This window comes from Pavona decussata, unplaced genomic scaffold (genome assembly GCF_977016875.1).
Source record: "Pavona decussata unplaced genomic scaffold, jaPavDecu1.1 SCAFFOLD_53, whole genome shotgun sequence".
Lineage (NCBI taxonomy): Eukaryota > Metazoa > Cnidaria > Anthozoa > Scleractinia > Agariciidae > Pavona > Pavona decussata.
Window position 1 is genome coordinate 16267 of NW_028145475.1, and position 18376 is coordinate 34642.

Below are 18376 nucleotides of genomic sequence, written 5' to 3' on the forward strand. Positions count from 1 at the left end.
TACAAACTCCTGCTGACAAATTGGAAAAGGCATGTTTCAGTAAATTAATTGTGATACTAAAAGACGCTCACCGTTTTAAAATTAAATTTTTTTAATTAGGCCTTCAGACGTCTCCCACAGATGATTAGAAGGACTGATTAAATAGTACTTTTATATTCTCAAATATCCTGGACTGACAAATTCTGACTGTCATTGCTTTGAGAACATCGGCGGGAAATTTAAATAAGGCCTCGTGAACTTCAATGTTTCGGAAACTGTTTACTGGACGCTCGTGAGCAAAAAGCCTTGATACTCTACATTGTTGTGTTCCAAGAAACATGAAAGCAAACAGGAATAATTTTGTGAGTATGATGTTCGCAACAATGGCTCTTTTTTCTCAGTAAGAAGACCTTTCATTTGACATTTTAAACATTGAACTGTTTTTAACCCAGGGAATTTTATTCAGCTGCTCGCAGTTGAGACAGGCTTAATTTACTGCAAATATAATTTATCGTGTGGTATAAAAATTTTTTCATTTGTACCTTTCCGCACTTTTATGAAATGTTGGTCTGCATTGCAAATTATATGCAAAAATCTCTCTCCCACCTTCGACTGATTCGGTGACCCTTTCTGCGAAGAGCAAAATATTGCTCCGTAAAGGGAAGTTTTCCTGCCTTCTCTTCATGGTTTTCGCTGCAGTAAATCCCTAATGATTTCCCATATGGTGGAGTAAAATACCGGAGAAAAGTACATGAGGAAACACTCTTCGTCCTGTATCGAAGAAACTGGAGGCTGGGTCGTAGACGCTGAAGAATCCTCGTCAACTTTGAAATTTAATTTCGTCCTACTTAAGGTAACTTCCTTTATTCTATTTTACTAAGAATCTATTAAACTTGTGATCGAAGTAGATGTTCTACTAGATTCATCTCGGATAATTAAGAGCCGTGCAGAGGTCGAAACTAGCAAGAGCATTCATGTTATCCTTTTAAAACGCATCTTACTCACCCCACCCCTTCCTAATCATTTTCACATTTCCAATTCTGCAGTGAGATCTATAGATACGGTATTAACCCCTTCACACAAGGTATTTTTTTTATACGGGTGAACATTGTAAGGGGGGACGGGAAACGAAGACTTAAAGCTTTTTGTTCGCGTGTAGCATCGTTCTCTCGCGTAGGGAGGGAAACACCGTAAATTTCGCTTAAGGTTTGTCCTTGATTGTAGGTTGCTAAATACACCACTTTAAAATTGGCTAGCTTAGCTAATGGAGGAAATTACTTTTCGCACCTTTATGAACTGAAGCTCATTTCATATTCGAAAGAAAAGGTGGCGTTATCACCTTATGGCTTGTTTCGCGATTACTCACAAATTAAGGGTTGTGATGCTTCCCAAACTGAGTTGGATGTCCTGTTACTGCAAAATGTCCAGTACCACATCTACATCGAGTCAAAAGCTTAACAGAACTACCAAGACTGCAAAGCAAACAGCGCCCCGTACAGGAATGTACTGCTCGATAGGTTTCATGTGAATGGTCACATTTTGAATAGGATGTCCGTAGACCCAACAGGTTTTGAAACAAATATAGCATAGTAAAAAGTGCGAAAGAAAAGTGTTTCAAAATCGCTTTTATTTGAATCGGTAAAATTTGGAATTTCGTCTACATATCCTAAAATTTAATAGAACCACATTGTACAGCTTAATAAACAGGACCATAGAAAAGTATTATTCAGTTGTTTTGATTTGAATATTTACAATGTGGGATTTCATCGACTCAAAAGCTAAAATCACATTATTAAATTATTCAAGGTTTGATTCGGCATAATTTGGAAACGTTGTAAATTACATTTTAACAGACATTGAAGAACAACCGGATGCTTAAGGTAGAAAAAAGCAGGCAAAAACAAGAACGAAACCATTTTATGCCCAACAGAATCGTATGTTTTCTTCAAGTGTGGAAAATTCAGAATTATTAAATTTTCAGCCCCGGATAACGCATCCTAGCGTTCTGATTGACTCACTAAATCCCGGTTTCCAGCTCATATAACGCTGTATACCGTAGTTTGACCTTGTATGGAAAACGATTGCCCCAGGTGTCGCTAAGCTTATTTTTTTTTTTCGGCGGGAAGCGAAAGTTTCTTCGGAAAAATGGAGGAAAAAGAAAAGAAAAGAAAGGAATACCAGAGAATGCTATCTCAATATAACTACAATAAAACCCACGAAGCTTGGTATGACACTATTCAATGGTACGTATCTCTGAAGGTTTTTTTAAAATCAAAAATTTGCACGATTTTACGATTTAGATCACATAACAACAACAACAACAACCGATTACCTTCCAAAATTATAGGATGGCTTGCAAATCCTGGTAGTAAGAGGTTAAAACCGATCGAAGAAATTTCTCAAGGAGAGCTTAACGCCTACCTTTATGTTTCTACGCATTAACGAGGACTCCAGTTACAAAAGTTCATCTATGAAATCCGTACGAGCGGCGGCGGCCATGTTCGTTTCCGTCTCTCGGCACTACTTAACAAAACATTTGCACAAATGTGCACAGTTCTTACGTTTCTTAATAAGCTTAAAGTTTAAAAACGTGCAATGAATGCTTGTCTCATTGCAGTTGTACCTCGTACACTTGGACTTACTTCGAGTGTTTTAAAACGTCTGCGAGGAATTCAGTTCAGCATAATAAAAGAAGTCCTTGATCCCTTCAGTTCCCTCGGCACCATACAGCAAAACATTTGCTCAAATATGCACAACTATTACGCTTCTCGATGCGCTGGAACTTCAAAAGCACGTGAATGACCGTCTCAACATCCGGTCGTTTTAACTTGAAAGAGATTTTTACTTTAAATAAAATTCAGTAAACTTCAACAGCAATTTCCGAACGCGGAGAATTTAATAAAACAATTATTCCATTCGCGCTTGTTGGATATCAGATTGGTTATAGCCAACTCATATCCAACGCGCGCTCATGGAATAATTGTTAATTAGCCATTTTTGTGGCTTATTAATGTAGACACCTGAAATTATTGTGAATGATGTATTATTCAGTGAATCACATAGGCATACTATGAAAAACTGAGGAAATCCGAGTGCCCCTATCAGAGGTCGAACCTAAGACCTTTTGATTACTAGTTCGGACGTTCCACCACTGAGCTACAGGAGACTCGTGGGAGCTAAGGCCATTAAATTAGGTTCATGGGACAACCATCCTGCATACCGAAATTATTGTTGCGCTACGTTTTGACTTTAACTACATTTAAACTTAAACACGAAGAAATAGCAATGATAATAATTTCGACAAAAGAAAGATCCTTGATAATCTTAATGTTTGTTCTCTTTTGGGGGTTAACGTTTCTCGAAATGTATGAACCAGGAGAACCATACTTCAAGGATGGTAGATAGATAGACACTTTATTAGGCACAGAATTCATAAAGCTAACACTTGTTTACAATGAAGCTGTGCGCTAGCGACTGTTACAAAGAAAGTAGGAAGTCGCTAAAATACCAGGTTTTGCGTTGTTATTTCAAACATGTACTCACTGACACCTACTTATAAACATCAAGTACAGGAAACTTTAGCCTGCAAAAGCAGACGCCTTTTCCGGAGAAGCTTGTTTCAACCGCATCCAACAGGAAAGTTGACGCTGCCACAGCTAGCAAAATAACATAAAAATTATGGATTGCATTTCAAAAGCCTCTTAAAACCTGTCTTGAAATCCTGGTTTTTCCAGCAGTATATGAGAGGGTTCCAGCAAGCGTTCATACTTGCGACAGTGTAAGCGATGTGCAACTGACGTGGGCTAATTGTTACTGAGGTGAAGACATGGAGCCACAATATCACCAACAACGGTACGAAACTAGCGAGACACAGGCCCACAACAATGGCCACAGTACGGGCAGCTTTCATCTCACGCTTCATTGTCACCACTTGGAAGTTGCGCTCTTCTTGCATGACTTGTCTTCGCTGCTTGCGAGCAACATTGAAGATGTAACTGTACGATATCACGATGATGCCTATAGGCAACACCAACAATGTCAACAGCAAGAAAATCAGGTAGGCTTTGACGGCTTCTGAATGCAAAATGAAAGGTTTTTTTCTATTATAAAGGCGGAAGAAGCAAGGCGTCAAGGCTACACGAAATTCATCGAACGTTTTAAATCCGCTTTCCTTCAATGGCTCGGGGAAAACATACGAAAAAAGAATTCCCCACAGCCACACCGCCATGGAAGCGATCAGTGCTCGACGATTGGTCACTATGGCGCGGTACCTCAAGGCGAACTTGACGGCGATGAAACGTTCAACGCTGATCAACGCGAGATGAAGAATGATGATGGAATTGAAGGAAAAGTTAAGAGTCGACCTTAGGATGCATGGTTTGTGAAGAGCCGTCGGGAGAAGGATGTTTATGACCTGCAAAATAAAGACAACCACCATCAAAAGATCCACCATTGCCAAGCTTACCAGGATGCTGTTAGACGCCGTTCGCAGGTTTGTAAATTTGCTGAACGCTCTTATCACGAGACAGTTGCCGAAAAAAGTGCCAAGTATGAGGACAACGTGCATGGAAACGGAGCCAACTTTCATTCCGGTCGGAATATCGCGTTTAAGGCGACCATCTAAGAGGCCAGTTGAATTCATACTTAACGGAAGAGGTGCTTTGGAAAGCTCGTCAAGGTAGCTTCAAACTTTAAAATTGTTTGCTTAATCAGTCTAGCTTCCTTCCTTGATATCGCAGCAATGATCAAGTACGTGGGGACAGTTGTTTTAAATTTGTTCAAGCAAAGCAGTCGTAAAGGATAACAAAGCTTCCTCGGCTTTTCTCCCTTTGATTACACAGGAACGACGAAGTTTCCTGGGATGAATTTATACTTTTTAGTACATGTCGACTTTGTAATTTCAGTATATCAAAGTTCGTTGTTATTGTCGAATGATTCCAGTGAACAGTGAAATTTCGTCATAAAAAGGCTCCACTTCGAGAGAGTGACATCCCATCGGTTAGCTTCCATTTTCAATTTATATCCATTTAAAATGATTCGCATTTCAATAAGTAAATATTGATTAAAAAAAAAAAGCAATTAACCCTTGCATGCAAAAATGGAGTTATATGAATCATGCGGTCATAATAAAGCCTTCTTTTTTTAAATAACAATTAAAAGATGACTGGCCAAGGCAGAACAAGTTCAAAAATGGAATTGAGAACTGAATTTTTATATAATCAACAATGCCATAGCCATCAGCCGTCAAAGTTTGCGACGTTAGATCCCAAATCTGGCGATCTTGTTTGTCTGAATCGACGGAACGATGACTTATACTTAGTCACCTGTCGCCTGGTTCAGTTAGCTTACATGTGCAATGGACAGATTAAACATCACAGACACGTTTTATTTGTAGAAGTTTTAATAAAACCTCAAAGAAATGGTCAAAAACGTCAAAACGATGAAAAATGTAGAATTGAGAACAAATTTCTTTTCTTTGCATTTTTTTTCAAAATTCATCATGTTTGCATTTCGTATGTTAGTAAAGATGCTTTTTATTCATTTTTCATCCAAAACAACAGGGAGTAACTCCCGGCTGTGGCTTTGTGTTCGAGGGGCAATTTTATAAAGACAGACCGGATCTCTGGCAAACTGTTATAGCCGCTAAGTTAAATTGAAAGATGACTTTGGATGCTAGAGCTTGTGACTAAGCAATATTTAGGGGGCCCAGCTACAGGTTTAGTGTTTTACGTCAACAAAAATAAGCTTGAGTGAGGCACGCAAGTTACACAAGTTACAGTGTTAAAATTTTGTCGTCTAGAAAAAAAACAACAAAGAAAAACAATAGCTAAATTATGGCGGAAAACAGAGAACTGAGAAACCATTCCTTTGTTTAAAATACTTTTGTGTTTTTCATCTTACATTTACAAATTTCCGGGATACATGTTTCCAAGCGAAGTTGCCTATCGTTCGTTTTTCGGCCAAAACAATGAGGGGTAAGTCATCTCTGAATTCCAGTTCATGCAAAATTAAGGGAGGAAAAAGGATGAAAAGGCTTCCTAGTTGGCGAGAAACTCTGTAAAAAGAAATATTATTCATTTTTGGATTTATTTTACTGGACATTCATTAACATTGTCCTCGAGAAAACGATTGCTATCGGATGAATGCCTTCTATTTCTAAAATAAACACGTTTTTCTTTGTAAGTTCAGTTTTTATCTCGCTACTACATGCAAAACTACAACTGAACGTTGACTTAATGTGAATCATACAACTGTTGTTGCCAATGTGGATCGTTTGGATTCGCCGTCCTGTTTTGCAAGTTAGCAAGCTATATATTATTCAGACAAGCTATCAAGCGAATATTCTTAGCAGACGCCTTCGCTCCTGTCATCTAAACTCAACTAATCTTCCCTCTTCGTGCAGCTGTTTCAATTTTTGTCCAAAACGTTTGTCTTCCTCATTCAAATATTTATTCGGCTCACGCAGGGCTGCTGATTATGTTTTTATTTTTTCAGTCCTACGTGACTGTAGGAAAAAAAATGCCCATCACAACTCGTATTTATTATAAAGTGTTTGGCGTTTGCAACCTGAGACATTTTGGCGCAGCTGTTTCATATCCAGTCTCCTCCAACATGTTGTTACGTATTCCTTTTGATTCACGCGCGCAATGACGCTGAACAGTGGTTATGTATTTTCAATCCCTTCTTCGACGAAATTTTCAAAGAAGCAGCTATTCTGTGATATATTCAGTTTCATAAATAGTAATAGCTGATCTTGGCATTAAGCTGAATTCTAAAGCTAGGATTCGTGGTACGGCTGGTACAGAAAAGTATGGCTAAGACACGCATGCGCAGACTAATTTTGCGGCAGCGGCTGGAAGCAAGAGATAACGAGATGGCAAACGCAAAACAGTAAAATTCAGCGCTGTAACATCCTTGTAGCATCAACCATTTATTACTGAATTTTCAAATATCTTGTATACGCCTTTGGTCAAACAAGCCAAAAACGACGGAAAATCGTTCGTTTTTCTTTGTCTCTTGTTATGAAATTAATTAACTGAATTCAAATTAAGTTTCCTTTTTATTCACTTGCCAGACAAAACGATAGGAGGTATAAAATTAAATATGGCTTTACTGTGTTCATAGCGAATTATTAAAAGAAAAAGAAAGGCGAGCTCGTTGGGAGCTCTAGTTTAAAATGAATCTAACCCTGGATTCCAGCTCTTGTAATTCATAAACGCTGTCTTGATTTTAAACGAATAAAATATATTTAGGGAGCTCTGCCGGAGATCTGCGATTTAATGATAGGCACATTCAAGTGACACTTCTAGGCACTTGTTTCAATCGAAGAAATACATATTGCAAAGTTGCCAGTTCCATTTATAATACAGCAATATATATATACCTGGGTTTATGACTGAACATGGCTCCAGATGCCTCCTGTTAGTTTCTCTTGTGAGATTTTATTTATTTATTTATTATTTTTTTTTGTATTGTTCTTTTTATTCTAAGTCAATAAGAAAAAATTATTAAGGGTCATTAGCAGATATTTATAAAATTGAAACATTTTTCTCCCCCCTCCCTCCCGCCCTCCCTCCCTCCCTCCCTGTTTTGCTAACCTAGCCCCACTCTCTCTCAAACGTCTTTTAACCGCACAACGATTTGGCTTTGAATTCGGCGCGCGCTCCGAGCTCAGAACTAAGTCATTAGACCTAGCGTTTTGTTTGGCTTCCTGAAGCAAAGCTTTCCTGAGGACATCATTAAGTCTAGTGAGGGAAGAAGTCTTACGAGTGCAGTTCCTGTCTCGTCTATATGCTTCCTACCAGTAGTCCTCTTTTGAGCTAAACGGGTAATTTTCAGTTACTCGGGCTTGGACTCTGAAAGCTTGCATATTGTGAGCTTTGCTTGAGGAGGTGACAGTCTTTGGCTTTAAAAAGTAGGTCTTAGGGATGATTTCTAGTCGGGCAAGATGAAATTATCGGGAATTTTTAAGAGAGCCAAAGACTTATTTTTTTTTCTTGTTGAAAACCACTGTATGTGTTCTCCGTTGAAATTTTTTTGTCAACATCCGGGACTTAAACTTATATGGCCAAACACGAACAAGAAATGGCAAGGATTTTCTCTTCAAAAAGCGTGAGTTTGATAAGCTATTCGATTATTTTTCGCCGTTATAATTGTAGTGTTGTTAGGCTAATGATCGATTAGTCGAGAAGTGCGATTTTGGGTCGGATTTCCGGACTCAATGTCATAAATAATTTCCAGATGTTCGTTCGGCGTGAAACGCATTGCGTCATGGATCTAGAATGAAGACGGAATTTCAATTTAAAACGCTGTCTTGCTCCAATTAAGCCGATTCTAATGTAGAAAGCTAGACTTGAACGCTTAAAGACCGGGTTTTGGATGAGATTTCAAATGTCACAATTGTTTAGTCAGGGGCACCCAATGGGAGTTTTCTCTCAGATCCTTTGAAACGCTATTTTAGGCTATCTGGAGTGCCTTTAAAGCTCTGTAGATTCATTTAAAGCTGCGCTATAATATTTTTATCTGTTCGGTCATTCTAGGGGAACTTGAGTCTTTTCGAAATTACTAGGGCATTTTTGTCCATTTCCCAAAAAACTTAGGTCTTATTTCCTTTCCGAAAATCTTAGCTGACCTTTTTTCGGTACCCGAAACAACATTTTTGTCAATCCGTAAACACCAGGCCTTAAATTTTCCATATCACGAAAGTTCGAGGCGAAAATTATTTTTAGAAAATTGTAGGGGATTAAGGGCCTTTCGAACAGATAATTTACCGAAACGATCCGTTGGGTGCCCCTGTTTAGTCGGATCACAGGTCATGTTTCATTTCACTCCGATGTCAATGCCAGGTCTAATTCCAAAGAAAAGCCCCTCTTTTCTATTGCATAGTATTTTCTAACCTTACTTTCTTGTGATGAACCGTAACTGAAGTCTTGTTAATGAGTAGCATATTCCTTCAACCTAGAAGGTATCAAAATGTGCTCAATTTCTGGGGGCCATGTTTTCATAAATCCAGGTATATATATATATATATATATATATATATATATATATATATATTAAATTATTCACAACTTTAACCGGCCGATGGATGGTCGACAATAACCTTAGAGCCCTGGTTCCGCTAAAAGAACAACAATTTCAGGCTTAGCTTCTGTTCACTTTTTTTAATATAAATTATAGTGACAGACAGAAAACAGTTTCATTAACATAGCTTATGCTCGTTTTCTTGAGTAATACTACAAAGCGATCCTTTCAAGAGACTATGGTTCTTATTTACATGTTAATTAACGATCGCTTACTTCTTTTGGAAGCTAACCTCACACATGATAACTACAATGAATACGAGACGGTTACGGTGTATCTTTTCAAAAGTAAATAAGCCTCAAATAATTGATATTTGGCAAAACAGTTGCGTTAAACACAATCTTAGAGCTAACGCTTTTATGCACTTTTCGTTTTGAAAGCTGTCATCACTAAACCTTTATCTATTGAAGAAAGTGCAAATTTGAGCACAAGACGGTATAAGTCTAAATATAACAGTTTCTCTTTGATCTGTAAGAGTGTTTTGGGGAGAAGACTGGGACGTAGCGAAGATGGCAGACGTGTATTTTTGCGCTCGGACCATGCCTGCCTAAAATCGTTCTTGGCGTTGACAAACTATCCATAACCATGAGTTCTGAGGCGACTGTTGAAGAGCTAAATACGCCCACTACAAAAGATGACCCAAAGAAAAGAAATAGGCAACAAATAAGTCCGTAAACTGACGACGAAGAACAACAAGATGGCGCTACCACGTGCACAGAAAGACTCAAACATATCGAAGAAAAATTGGACAAAGTACTCCTTATGCTACCCGAGTTTGAACACCTTAAAGCGAGAATTAAGAAACTGGAGGAAGAAAAACAGAGTATGACAGACAGCCTTGAATTTACGCAGAATGAAGTGAAAGAGTTAAAAGATCAGCTTTGAGTCGACTACCGCTTGCTTGCAATCGCCGAAACAATATCAAGCTCTATGGAGTGAAAGATTCTGATAAGGAATCCACAAAAGACACTGAAAGAGCACTCAGACTTTTTTTAAACAAAGAAATGAAGATTCGTCAAGGAGATGTGAGCGAAATCCAGTTTGAACGAGTGCACAGGATACCAACAAGGCCGTTCGCTGACAAAAAAACCTTACCCAAGACCTATTATAGCGAAAGTGTCATTCTATCAAGATAAAGAATAAATCAAGTCCCAAATCAAGAATCTACGAGAAGGCGCAAAGTTCGGAGTAGCTGACGACTTTCCTCCGGAGGTTGATGAAATCAGGAAAGACCTCCAACCAGTTCTAAAAAAAGCCAGGAGCGAGCAGAAGACTGCTTTCTTCAATGTGGAGAAACTTATAATTGATGGCGTTGTTTATCGAGGCACTGAAACAAAGCGTTTTTCGATCTACGGTCGCCTTATGGAACGTGGTAACTCTACAATTTAATTGAACTAGTAAGTCATGGTCAAGTCCTTTCAGGTACTTTTGCCCCCGTCCTAGCCAGGAAAGTGTGCCGATAGATAAGTTTAGGTCTAGTAGCTATGTATTTGTGTAGAGATTTCAAGATTCATCAATGTCTAACCGTTTCCTTATACGTCCTCTTCGCGACATTATATTCCACTACCATGTTTGCTTTGTTCATGTCTCACCTACGAAATCGTCCAGAAATATTTAATTTTTCATTTGTTCTTTATTTATTTCTGCCAAGGTTTTCAAGTCCACGGTTTGAATCAAATATCAAATGTTGCTTGAGAACCTAAGTATAGATGGATCTCAAAGTTAGCACTCTGAATGTCAGAGGTTTAAACAAATCGCGCAAACGAAGACAGTTATTTAGATGGCTGCACCAACAAAACGCTGATGTAATTTTCCTCCAAGAAACGTACTCTTCAACACAAACGATCAAAATCTGGGAAAATGAATGGGGCGGGAAAATATGTGCTAGTCATGGCTCTATCCATAGTCGCGGCGTTATGATAATGTTTAAGCCAAGACTTGACGTAACCATCGAAAACATTATCGCCGATAAAAATGGCAGATACATCGTAGCTGAGGCAACTTTGGGTGAAACAAAAATAGTGTTTTTGAATATTTACGCCTCAAACGACACAACACTTCAGGTTCATTTCCTGAGGGACTTATCACAGTCCATTATTAATCAATATGCAAATGAAAGAATAGTGCTGGGTTGTGATTTCAACTGTGCCTTAAATGACCTTGACAAACGTGGTGGGCGCTCCCTGGAGCATAAAAAAATGTTATCAATGAATTGAATACTCTTTTATTTACACATGATCTTGTGGACACGTGGAGGCTAAAAAATCCGAATCTTCCAGGTTTTACATGGAGTAACCCTTCTATGAAAATTCAGTGCAGGTTGGGCTATCTGTTTTTATCCAAAAAAATTTCGAGCGCGCTATCGCCGATGTCAAAATAATGCCAAACATATTCTCAGATCATTCGGCGCCCAATGTACTGATAGGTACTGAAGACGAACAAGCACATCGCGGCTCGGGTTTCTGGAAATTTAATAACTCGTTATTGGCTGACAAAACCTATGATTATCCACAATATAATTTGCACCAATAGCCTATTGTACAAAATGAAGAAGACTAACTCGGCGGAGTGTCCCTTTTGCATTAATACCGATGAAACAATTTTGCATCTGTTCGTCATTTGCCCCCAGGCCCAAGCCTTCTGGTCTGAATTTTTGGTTTGGTACAACTACCGTTGTAAGACGACAGCTACCCTAACAAAAAACAATATTATATATGGTCTAGTAGACAATTTTACTTCGTGTTTAACCCTCAACCGTCTCGTTCTTCTTGGAAAATATTTTCTGTACAAATGTGCAATTAATGAAGCTAGACTTCATTTCGTGGACTTCAGAGACTTGGTGCAGGAAAAAGTTGATCTGGAGAGATATACAGCAGTACAAGCAAAGAAAACTAGTGCGTTCTTTAAAAAATGGCAATTTTTCCTTTAATGCTACATAGCCACGTTTAAGTATCATATCGCGTTACCCCTTCTTCTATCTACGGTTAGCCTTATATTGCTGAATATCTTGTTTCTATAAGCAGTATAATTAACTTTGTTCTTTATGCTCGTTATTTCTCTCTTTCACCAAAGATAAGCAGAATTAAATTGTGTGAAATTAGACAAAAAGACGGTTAAAATAAATCTTAGAAGTAAAAATGTATATTAAGACTCATTTGGAATTATCTATTCTAGTATGCTATAATGTATAATAATTCTTTGGATATGTTAGATTATACTTTGTTTATTCATTATAAAGTACAGAAGTAATGAACATGTAAAAGTTTATATGTATTTTGTGGTAAATTGTGCTTAATGCGCCGTAATATAACCGTAAGCAGTCCAGGTGTAGAGTTGTGGAATGTTGTAATTTTAACAGTAATGTCATAAGTGTAAGTACTTGTAACATTGTAACATAACGCATAATAAAAATTAAAAAAAAAAGAGTGTTTGGTAGCTTACAACGCATAAAGCGCTAGTTTTAACAATATCTTCTCATATAAAACTTCGAAAATGTCTTCTTTACAGCGAGAATTCAATGGCTCATTTTCCCTCCTTATATTAGACTGTGAGCAGTCTCTCTCTTGCTCGAGAATCCGTTTGGAAGAACGCGCACAAGATATTCGAGGCGCAAGTCGCGCGCAGTTTATCCTTATATTTAACAGATCACCTTTTCTGGATTTTATGAAACACAGCTTTTAGCTGACCTCACACAGAACTGCAAAATGTTTCATTTTCTAAGCGCATTTGAGAAGTTTTCGAAATGAGCTTCTAAATTTCTCATTTCTCCAGGCGTAGATGAGGGGATTACAGATGGCGTTCAAGCCAAACGCAACGTCGTAAACAATGTATTTTATAAACTTAAGTTCTGGCTGTTGACTTAGACGACGCGCGGGGGAAAAACGGAGGCTCCATACGACCAACAAAGGGAAGATACTGAGAAGACACACTACTACAACAATGGCGAGAGTACGAGTGCCTCTCGTTTCATGCTTGATGGCGGTCATAATTTCTTGGATGTTGCCTTGATCTCTGATCTGTTTTCTGTGCTTGTGGGATACAATGAAGATGTAGCCGTATGAACATAGAATGATCACCAGAGGGATGACAAGCATGGACGTGACCAAGAAGATCAGATACACTGTGGTTGACGGTGGTAGTTCGTCCGGACGGCATTCTTTGGTTTCGGAACATGGATGCAAAGATTGTCGAAGGCAAATGTATGCTTCCTTGCTGTTCAGTCGTAAGACTTGTGGTATGACGATTGTTACGGCCAAAACCCACAGCCATACCGCAATGGAAGCGATCAGCGCTCGGCGATTAGTCACTATGGAGTGGTACCTCAAGGGAAACTTGACGGCGATCAAACGCTCCACACTGATCAACGCGAGATGAAGAATGATAACCGATAAGAGTAAGAAGCTGAACCATACACTTGCCATGCAAAGAACATTGCTCCAAGGTTCGTCACGAAGAGTGATGAGGATAATGCGAGGTATATAAGCGATCGTGATCAAACTGTCCGCGGCGCACAAACTCACCAGAATCACATTGGACGCCGTTCGTAGGCTGGAAAATTTGTGAAAAGCTTTAAGCACCAAACAGTTGCCGAAGACTGAAACGATTATCAGAAACACATGGATACTGATAAGGATAATTTTCGTCCTCCCCGCTATAAACGCCGGCTCGTGTTGATCACTACAACATTCTGGAGTAGAATTAAGTTTTGTTCTGTATAGGCAGCTCTCAAGGCTGCACATTTGCTTTCCTTCCTCATCCCCCATCGCAGACTTGTTACTCGCCATTATTAGTGTCCTTTGCTACTGCTGCTGTTTTGCTTCACCAATTTTTTAACCACACTAAAAGGTGCCACCAGCTGCCTTCATGAAACTGATCATTACCTTCTCCGCCAATGGCATCCGAACAGACTGATCTCACTGTGTTAGTTAGCCTAATAGGCCACTAATGGTTCCAAATTAAAGTGATATAGTGGAAAAACATTACGTTTTATGAAGTTTGCTAGTACAGTGAACACACGCATAAAAAAACACTGAAGTGGATTAAGAGCCTCCATGCATGCTGAAATTCGTCATTTTAAACACCTGTTATATAAGAACCTTACAATAAATATGTCACCAAACAGATTTATCAGCAACGAAAGTAAAATTCACTGCAAGTTTCGACTGGACTTGTAGTTATTAATGGGTCTGCTGTGAGTACAATTCTCAAGTCTCCTTATTCACGAAGATCGTTTCTATTTATGCTTACATTGCATATTCATAAAATTTGATTGCTAACACCAAAGATAAATAATATCATTTAGATCTTATGAGGTAGTTTCAGCTGTTCGTGGCCTCAGATATATAAGAATCTTGAATAATTCTAGTTATGTTTATTTGTGCAAAATTCTGTATTTCAAGAAATAACTCAAATAAGGAATTCTTAGACAGCAAAGTAAACGGACCTATAAGAAGATGTCAACTTTTCCCAAGTTGCCATCGAAAGACAGTTAAGTTCTGGGCACCAATGTAAGGCCTTGAGTTCACAAATTGCGGAGAAAGAGCTTTAAAGGTGTTGAAAACCTGGAGGAAAGCTAGCTTTTAATAGTATACAGAAAATGTATTTGTATGCGTACTTTCCTGGAGGAGTGCGATTGTTTCGCGGCTAAAAGTAAATAGTTCGTTAGAATTTTATTGAAAGAAAATTGCTTGTTTAGGAAGCTTGCTATCTTACGCAAATTGCTAAATTAAAATAAATCATCAGTCTTTAGAAAACTCGGACAGCTGAAACTCACTCTGAAATTAAGAAAAGATTGTTTTTGAAATCACAACTTATATATAACATTTCAGAAAACATTACTTTCTCAAAATCCCAAAATCAGTAGCTACGAATAAATGCGGATAAATATGAATGAATAGAAGAAAAAACGAGGTGCTACCAATAAAAGTTGAATCTCCGATGTTTGATGATGCCAGTGTTGTAGTTTGTTTAGTTTTATTTTATTTGCGCGGAATTAAGTTTGCCAGAGTGAAAACGTTGCCCTTCGAGTAGATTGACAATGGGGTCCAAAGCGCTTGAGGCGGGAAAACAAAAATTTAAGAGACTCAATTTTCCCTTCGGCTGTCGTCCAATTCTTATCGTCGAGATGACTCGTTTGCCGGGTTCCTTTTACCGACTTCGTCAAACGCGCGTGAGGACTCGAACGACAGCTGGCTTACATACTAAACAGAAAGAAACGTAGCTAGGGTAATTGGTATTGTATGGCACAGTCGATCGACTAGCGAATGGATCTTGGGACGCGTATCTGACATCCCAGCAGATTTTCCAGTGGCGGATGACATCATCCCAACTTGGCAAAGACCCTGGGATCGACTTCATCCATTTCAACATCCGGCAGCGATCCTAAACTCATCTCCAGGGCTCTCGCTGTTTGTAAAAGGGCGATATAGACAAAACCTTACCAAATGGATCACCTTGAGATGTTCCAATAACTTGAATTTTTGATCATGATGGGGAACAATAAAGAGTTTATTATTTTGAAAGAACAACGGCGACACTTATTTGAAGCCGCTGCGTGTGCTTGCTTCGCGTGAGCTAAGACGAATCTAATTGGCTGGAAATTTGCGCGCGCGTTTTTCCTCCTTTGTTACGTCACAAAGAAAAGTTGCAAATCGAAAATCACTTGCTTCGGAGGCGGTTTTACGGGAAAAATTGAAAGTCACTTTGATTTCTTTCAAATTACAATAGAAGATAAAAGATAAAAGATAGAAGATAAAAGACCTCAGGTATGTCAGACTCCTTTAACGTAATATTGTCCGAAAACAGAAAGGTTTGACTGTGAACAACGGTTTGTACATTATATTCGAGTAGCTTCCTAACACGTAGAACAAAATAATTTTGCACGAGTTTGAAAACTTGGGTTTTCAATGTGATTGTTCCTCTAACGCGCCATTACACAACAAACTTAAGGTTATGTTACAGAGGACATTTTAAACACAACATAGCACGCGGATAACTTTTCACTTAAGATTTTATTGCTGCAACGAGCTAAAACTTGCAATGTGTTACCGGAATAAACTGCTTCGTTAAAAGTTTACCGCGTGCTATGTAACAATGTTGCATCAAAGTCATTCCGTTTTACATCTTCTTCCAGTTTGCAAGCGCCTGGTCGCAAATACAATTTGTTGTGCAAACGTGGTAAACAGGTTCAACAACCTGGGCCCAAACTCAAATTACAGCGCGGCGTTCACATCACATGGCTACAAAAGAATCTGATTGGCTGATTTACTGGCGGGCGTTTCTCCTCTCCTGTTACGTCACAAAAGAAGGCTGCAGTGCGGAAGCAAAAATTCCTTGGTTCAACTTCGCCGAAGAGAGAAAAAAGTTTGCTAAATAAATCGAGAAGAGAAGCGTCTTCTATTCTTTTAAGGGAAAGAGAAGAAGAAATTGGAAGTTTGAAGGTATGTCGAACTCAAGTTGTTTTTTAGCCATTTTTAGTGGACTACAGTAAAGATAACAGATGATGCTAAAGTGCCACTGGGCGGCAAACTAACGTTACAAACTCCTGCTGACAAATTGGAAAAGGCATGTTTCAGTAAATTAATTGTGATACTAAAAGACGCTCACCGTTTTAAAATAAATTTTTTTAATTAGGCCTCCAGACGTCTCCCACAGATGATTAGAGGGACTGATTAAATAGTACTTTTATATTCTCAAATATCCTGGACTGACAAATTCTGACTGTCATTGCTTTGAGAACATCGGCGGGAAATTTAAATAAGGCCTCGTGAATTTCAATGTTTCGGAAACTGTTTACTGGACGCTCGTGAGCAAAAAGCCTTTATACTCTGCATTGTTGTGTTCCAAGAAACATGAAAGCAAACAGGAATAATTTTGTGAGTATGATGTTCGCAACAATGGCTCTTTTTTCTCAGTAAGAAGACCTTTCATTTGACATTTTAAGAGCAACTTTCCCTAACCACCGCGTGAGGGGCGGCACAAGGTCGGAAAAATGGACCCCTTGATATTTCGTCCAGAGATAACCTATGGTATGCTAAGAATCGTGATATAAGTTTTAGGTTCTAGAGTTTTTACATTTTTGAGAAAATTACGAAAAACCGTCGACAACCGGTGAAGCCGAAAAATCACAGGAATGAGGTCAAATTTCATGATCAGATAATCGAACTCGCGTGAAGGCGCATAGCAAATTATGGTTTTTCTTAGTTTATAATGTTAATCAGGAGGTATTGCTAAGCTGCTTTGATGATAGTTTAGACTTACAATTGTAATTTCGAATTCCTGGAGAGCAAGCGAAGAGAACCGAAATTTGTAGACTTTGAAAATCAAAAATTCCATACCGTTTTCAAATATCTCAAAACATACTCGGTATTATGTAGAATTCTTTCAAAATTCAATTCTAGCAAGTAAAAGAGCTGTTTGTGAACGTGATATAATTTTTTTCTTGGCAAAAGTTATTTGTGAGGCGAGCGGCCCCATGCAAGTTGACCCAATTTGACCTTTCGAGGAGATCTTGTTTAACCAGGAAATGTAAACAATTCTACTATCCTTAGCTCGCTTTCTAAGCAAACCATTGTAAAACCCTGCCATTTCCCATTAAAACTACCCAGTTAACCTGAGATAATACTTCGGTTACAGCTTACCTTCCAAATGGCTGTTTGAAGGCAAATAATTTTGATGTTCTTCGCTAATTTTCCCGTGTCTTGCTGCCGTGCTTAGCCACCGGCCTTTTCATCACTACGGCATTTTCTAAGCGTCACCTCTTTCTGGGTTGTCCAATATTTTTGTAGGACCTGGATCCAAGTCTTGCATAAAAAGCATCCTCTGGGTATCTACTGAGTTTTGTATTGAATATTTCTAATGAAAAGAGGCAAGAATGTGAAGGAACTAATTGAACTGAAAAACAGAGGCAGATCGATGTCACGCAATCTTTACATCCAAGTGATCACGTGCCGCAAATACATCTGCGTGGATATTTTTGTCTTGCTCTTGCTCATTTCTTCATTTTCTTCCTTACTAGCATACAGTGTTTTCCTTTTGATTTTTTGTAACTTTTTTATTTGTAAGCACAAGCCTATTTCGAAGGAGAGTTCTTTGTATGCAATACTTTGAGTCAGTGTATATACACGCAACACATTTACTTTTCCCATTAGTATTTCGAGTGACTGTGCAACAAACTAGAAATCCTATCTAGTTTTAGCTCCAAAAGTCAAATGCCTGGGAGGGTCCATTGCTAATGATTTCCTAAAGCAGAAGAAAGGGAATAGTAATATATATCTGAAAAAAAGCTAGTTACTGGCCGCAAAGCGAGTTTTTG

General features: G+C 38.5%; 2 protein-coding genes across 2 annotated transcripts; both read right to left on the reverse strand.

Annotated features, from left to right (window-relative positions):
• Nucleotides 1-3372: 3372 nt before the first annotated feature.
• Nucleotides 3373-5441, reverse strand: LOC146480245 (octopamine receptor beta-1R-like). Its single transcript, XM_085109287.1, has one exon. It carries the CDS (start codon nucleotides 4619-4621, stop codon nucleotides 3656-3658), a length of 966 nt encoding a protein of 321 aa, XP_084965413.1. The 5' UTR covers nucleotides 4622-5441; the 3' UTR covers nucleotides 3373-3655.
• Nucleotides 5442-12600: 7159 nt separating this feature from the next.
• On the reverse strand, nucleotides 12601-14629 carry LOC146480246 (adenosine receptor A2b-like). The gene has a single exon (XM_085109432.1). It carries the CDS (start codon nucleotides 13845-13847, stop codon nucleotides 12780-12782), a length of 1068 nt encoding a protein of 355 aa, XP_084965558.1. The 5' UTR covers nucleotides 13848-14629; the 3' UTR covers nucleotides 12601-12779.
• Between the last annotated feature and the right edge of the window lie 3747 nt (nucleotides 14630-18376).

Excerpts from the sequence above, each read along its gene's own strand:
- LOC146480245 (XM_085109287.1), bottom strand. The coding sequence starts at position 4,621 with ATGAATTCAACTGGCCTCTTAGATGGTCGCCTTAAACGCGATATTCCG.
- LOC146480246 (XM_085109432.1), bottom strand. The coding sequence starts at position 13,847 with ATGGCGAGTAACAAGTCTGCGATGGGGGATGAGGAAGGAAAGCAAATG.